This window comes from Mauremys reevesii, linkage group 1, assembly GCF_016161935.1.
Source record: "Mauremys reevesii isolate NIE-2019 linkage group 1, ASM1616193v1, whole genome shotgun sequence".
Lineage (NCBI taxonomy): Eukaryota > Metazoa > Chordata > Testudines > Geoemydidae > Mauremys > Mauremys reevesii.
This window is the reverse complement of record NC_052623.1, coordinates 111,497,246-111,503,245: the sequence shown is the minus strand read 5'-3', so window position 1 is coordinate 111,503,245 and position 6,000 is coordinate 111,497,246. Positions and strand designations below refer to the sequence as shown.

Sequence of the window (6,000 nt, the reverse complement as noted above, 5' to 3'; positions counted from 1 at the left end):
TTAAGAAGCTTTATTTAAAATTAAATTAAAATGCAGAGCCCCCAGGACTGGTGGCCAGGACCCAGGCAGTGAGAGTGTCACTGAAAATCAGCTCATGTCCGGCCTTTGGCACGCGTACCATAGGTTGCCTACCCCTGTAATAACTTCTTCAGCTGGGAAATCTGTGCACATAGCATGGGTTTTTCAGGGCAGTATGTTGTATAGTGCCTGCTCCACAACCGTATAACCAAATTCATATGGAGCCCTAACCACACAGTGTTATTAAGTACATGGCATGGTTGTTAAAGGAAGAAAGTATGATGCTCTCTCCCTCTTGTGGGCCCATATGTCTAGTGGGAATTTATTCTGTGCCACACAACAGAAAGGAGCAAAGACCCACTGTAGTTATCCTGTGATGTGGGGTATAGCTGGAAAAATGTGATAAGTTTGTGAAGTAACATGCTGCCATTGGTAATGAACTGTTCTCATTGCAAGAAGAAGTGAGTAACACTAAATGTGGCTACCTGAGCTAATTCACAATGTTTATAAACTCTCTGGTGGTGAAAGTGGTAGGACAAAAAGCACGGCAAAGGCATGGGGAGTTTAAACCAACCTGTCTTTCCATTGTAAGTGCCCAGGTATAAACTCTTATTACAGTAAAAGGTAAGTTCAAAGGCTGGGTTTGGGGCTCAGATCTATGAGTACTTCCCAGAGGTTAGCCCACTGCTGTGCTAGCACTTATGTTTTACTGTTGTATGTCACCACTTAGTTTATTGTTAACAGGTGTAGTTCATATTAATTAAGACAAGAAGTACATTTAATAGAATGTTTACATTAAACATGTTAGAGAACAGATCTGCCCAAGAGAATTGTTAGATTAGTAACTGGATGGTTTTGTGGTGTTTCAAGGTTGAGTATTTGACTCAATTAGCAAATAACATGGTGTTAGACTAGCAAAATATACTGTATGGTAGGAGAAGCAGCCAGCATTTGGTATAAGCCTTTGTGCTTTTACAGACACTTATAAACTTTTAATTCAGCTTTTGAGGTAATAAGTTAAATAAGCACCAATGTGATAGGTCTAGAACACTGTAGAAACATTTTCCTTTTACTACTAGGGATATATTATATATTTTACAAATTTTTCATGCAGACTTGACATCTGCTGATATGAGTTCGGATGAGACCTGCCTTGAGTGTATCTGCTGAGGGCAAGCTCTGGAATTGCTGGTTAATAGTGGTAAGCCAGAAGCTATACTTGTTTGCATAGTAGTGGCAGGTTCCTCGGGCACCATTGCATTCAATGAAAGGAGTAGCTCTGAAGTCTTCCAGACAGCTCCCAGGAGAAACCAGTGACTGTCCTCCGCCTTCATCACCAGCTCCAGTGTGCTATGAGACACAAAGAAGGCAGTGTTCAGATACAGGACAGGGCTACACAAATTACTGCCCTAGATCAATACTGTCATAAATCAACAGGTGGGGGTGGGAGGAGACCAAGGATAAAATGACTTCTAAATCTGTTACCTGTAGGAGTTCACTCTGTAGGACATTCCTACCGAGGCATACATAGGGCCAGTCTTGCAAACCTCACCCCCATGTTTAAAACATATGGGAGTACTATTGTTGATTACTCACACTGTAAAGTTTGTAGGATTAGATCCTTGAACTATCTGGTTTATCTACATTTTCCATTTTAAACCTATCTACCTCTTCTTTACTCCAGCCATTTAAGATTTCATATTTTCATGGCACTGAAGACTGAGTTGAAATTTTCCTCATCTCTGAGTTTTCAGCAGAGTGGGGGGTAATGAGAATTTGCCTCCTACATACAACTAATCTATATATTACACACCCATAAGCTATACTAAGGCAGAAGTAGCTTGTTTTAATCAGAGGGGTTTTCCCTATCAGTTGAATAAATTAACATTTCTATCAAATTCAGTCCCGATTAACAGTACATTAAGACATGTTTATTGTTTAAATCACACTCTTTGAATGACAGCTATAAGCAAAACTGACAATCATTACTGTACAGTACCCCTTTAAGAACTACATCTTGTACTTTTAATGGTGTGCTACTGAAACTTGCATGTAACAGTGAACCTTCCAACAGATTTCTCCCTACTTTTACAAAAACATGTAACATTTATTCTCATCTCACTTTTCCCCTCCCATCTCTCAAAACCCTTCAATTTTTAATGTAAAAATGAGAAACCAATAAAGAGGTTTGTTTTTTAATTCATACGTCCGACGAAGTGGGTATTCACCCACGAAAGCTCATGCTGCGAAATGTCTGTTAGTCTACCACAGGATTCTTTGCTGCTTAATTATGGTTGTGCTTCTTCAACCCCTGGAGACTACACCACAGCTGTAAGCTCTTCAATATATTTTCCTCTGCCCACCAGCATCACCTCTGTCTTGCTCAGGTTCAGCTGTCGCCAACTATTCTTCACCCAAGCACTGTCCATCTTGGTGGTAGTGGTGTGGTCTTATGTGGTGAAGGATAGGTAGAGCTGTCTCTCATCTGCATATTGCTGGTACTTGAGTCTGTGTCATCTAACCAGTTCACTTTGTGGTTGACTGACTGTAGATGTTGAAAAGGATCAGAGAGATCACTGATCCTTGTGGAACTCCACAAGTGAGGGAGGGGAGTTTCTTATTACTACTCATTGGGAGTGGTCTTCCAGGAAGGACAGATTATTTTAATGCATTATCCTAGATTCCTGCCACCTCTCTCAGGTGAAAGAGCAGAATCTCCTTATCAACAGTATTAAATGCAGAGAGGTTGAGCAGGATGAGAATGGGTGTCTGTCCTCTATCTGTTGACTGGAGGAGATCATTTATTAGTGCCACTAAAGTGGTTTCTTCACATTTTTTATTTTTGTAGTTGGAAATTTTTTTTTGGTTGGTGATTGTTTAATAGTCAACATTTGCTGTGGAAAATGTCAATGAAAGTGAGAGCATTTTTTGTTTTGGTGATGTTTCCTGTCGGAGGAAAATCCATTTTCTGAGCAGTTTTACTTAAATAACTTTCAGAAGGCCAGAAACAAAATCAGTAGTGGGAGCTGAGATTAGAACATCAGTGTTCCTGTCTACCCAGGTTCTCATACAGTACCAGTCACCATGCTTAGCCGAGTCCCCTAAGCCTTGGCCAGACATACCTCTCTCTAACTTATCGTACACACCTGGTGGGACATTACTTATTCTAGGGTGAATTCTGCATTCCTGGCACAGCCCCACCTCCCGTTTATGTCAGTGCTCATTTTGGGTGACAAAGGAATGCAGGATTGGGCCATGTGTGCCCACACTGTAGTAGCTTTGCAAAAATGGGCAAGCGAAGAGTCAAGCTGTACCCTAGTTATATGGCTTCTATTACCACAAGGAGTGTATGGTCTTAAGCTGCGTTCCCTCTAAGCTGTGTGGCTGCCCAGGAATGAATCAAGGGCTGCGTACTTGATTAGCAGAGCTGCGCACGGCGGCCTGTCTTCAGGTGCCCCTCCCCTTGCTGCTCAGCAGCTGCTCTGCTCCTGCCCTCTGGCTTGGAGCCCCTGGACAGCTGCTCCAGGAACCCTCGGCTTGCTGTGTAGAGCAGGAGGCAGGGGCGGCTCTAGGTATTTTGCCACCCCAAGCACGGCAGCCTGCTGGAGGTCCGCCAAAGCCGCGGGACCAGCGGACCCTCCGCTGGCGAGCTGCTGAAGGCAACCTGCCTGCCGTCCTCGCGGCGACCGGCAGAGTGCCCCCCACAGCTTGCCACCCCAAGCACGCGCTTGGCAGGCTGGTGCCTGGAGCCGCCCCTGGCAGGAGGGGCACTGATGTCAGGGTGTCCCCTTCCCCCTTTCCCATGTACACCATCTCCACAGAGTGAGGAAGGGAGGGAGGACAGGGCTCAGCAGCAGGAGAGCTGCTGGCAGCTGCTGTGGTCTGAGCCTTCTGGTGAGTGTGTTAAAGAGACAGCACACAGTCTTTCAGGCTTCCCCAGCAGCAAGCACCCACACAGTCTGTGTCTCACACACATGTAGTCTCTCACTGACACACACCTCCCAACCCATATTTGTGTTGTTGTTGTTACTTAGTACTTCCTGCAATGCACATATATTCTCTGTAATTTTATTTTTTCAAAGTGCTGTTATTTTAGTTTTTTGACTGGTCTATGCATTTCATAATTTCAGTTCTCTCTTATGATTAAATTTAATTCTTTGAGTAGTGAGTTCTAAAATGCCTACCTGTCCTGCCTGGAGTAATTATCCCTATGGTAACTTTAAAAAAAAATTATATCTAGGTATTTTGTTTCTACTGGTGGCACATATCCGCACATTACCTCGATATTGGTGCACATAACAAAATTCATTCTGCACATGGATGGAAAAAATTAGACAGAACATTAGTCTTAAGGATAATTTTCAATTTGAAAGCTGGAACAAACCAAAAAACACCATGAAATGTCGAGTTGCTTAAATATAGCTTTTGTTTGTTGAAAATAAAAGTAATCTTCACTTTGCTTATTAGTATTTTTGACTGACAGTCTAATTTTCCCTTTTTGTGCAGATCTGTGATTTTATCAGATCAATTACTTACCATTGTTCGTGAAAGACCTATTATCTATACTCCTCATCCTCTCTCTCTCTCTGACAGTGGCTTAGTGGGCCACCCTCCCAACCTCCGTGCATAAACTCTAGCTGACATTTTTATTCTTAGCTCAAGCGTCTTTTTTTGTTTGGAGGGTCCATATTCTTCACCACGTAAAGTGGATCATATCTTCTGCTGTCAGGTACAATTTGTCACCTACAGCATAGTCACTCCAAACTCCATGTACTAATCTGGTCGGAGATAAACGGTTGCCCCAGCCCTTCATGTAACTTTAATTGGTCTCCATGATGAGGGAGAGAACAGTTTTCCTCACACATTTCTCCTCCCTGCTTCTATGGGAAGATTCAGTGCGTTTGGATTTTTAGCAAACCTGTACCTAAACCTGAACAACTTGGCCAGTAGGCGGGACTCTAGCTTAATGTAACCGTGTGCGATACTGTCAGCAAATATTGAGAAGGACAAATACCATGAGGAAGGAATATCCAATCCATAAACTGCGCCACCCTTCAGGACAGTGTGGAATAGAAACATCTTGACTATGGACAGCAATTGCAACAGCTGGGGCTTCACAGACGGAACAACGACTGATATATGGTCTAATTTCTTCTTCTGCCACAGGCATCATTGGAAGAGGTGCTGTGGTTGAGAGCCAGTAGGATTTATCATTTCGGTTTGCATAATAACAGATGTCCCCAGGGTTACAGTAGAGGAAAGGCATGGTACTAAAACGAGCCAAACAGGATCCAGCCAGCCCTGTAAAGAAATAAACCATCACAAATCTTTAGCAGGTGCACATTCAAATAAGCATTTATTTTTAGCTTATTGCGCATACCTGCATAATTCAGTAACATTTATATTTGTATAACAGTTCCACTCAAACTTCAGTAGTGATCTGGAGAAACCACCTCCAGAGGGAGATGAAAGAAAGAAATTTAGTTCTAATCTGCTGTCATTTCTAGGCATCCTAGCCTAATATGCACCAAAGCCCAAATTTTAAAAAATGGCCTATAATTTTGTGTGCCTCTAGTTTTGAGTGGGGAAAATCAGATTGAAAGTGTCAAATGTTGAGATATTATAGAGCCATGTACGTACCAAGGTCCTGGTTATGTGCTTTTTCCTGTCCTTCAAAATACAGTAGACTGTAGCCACTCCAGAGTTTGTTCATACCAACTGGGCACATTGGCTCTTGCTCAGACTGGCTATGCTTCACCAGAAGGTACCCAATGTTAACACTGCGACCTGGCATACCTGGTATCCCAGGGTTACCTTGACGGCCTGGTTCACCTTGGGGAAAAATAGAAAGAGACAATAAAGAGTAACTGGGGGACAGCCATTTTAGACTTGATTCTGACCAACAGGGTGGAATTGGCAGTGAATCTGAAGATGGAAGGCAATTTGATTGACAGTGATCATGAAATACTAGGATTTCATGAT

General features: G+C 42.8%; 1 protein-coding gene across 4 annotated transcripts in view; it reads right to left on the bottom strand.

The window, feature by feature from the left end:
• Positions 1 to 944: 944 nt before the first annotated feature.
• COL4A2 (collagen type IV alpha 2 chain) overlaps positions 945 to 6,000 on the bottom strand; it is a 216,200-nt gene continuing 211,144 nt past the window's right edge. For all 4 annotated transcript variants that reach the window (XM_039517786.1, XM_039517789.1, XM_039517800.1 and 1 more), the window contains exons 46-48: positions 5,659 to 5,850; positions 5,033 to 5,319; positions 945 to 1,368 (exon numbers count right to left, since the gene is read on the bottom strand). In XM_039517786.1, coding sequence (XP_039373720.1) covers positions 1,114 to 1,368; positions 5,033 to 5,319; positions 5,659 to 5,850 — 734 coding nt within the window. In that variant the 3' untranslated portion in view covers positions 945 to 1,113. The remainder of the gene's footprint in view (positions 1,369 to 5,032; positions 5,320 to 5,658; positions 5,851 to 6,000) is intronic.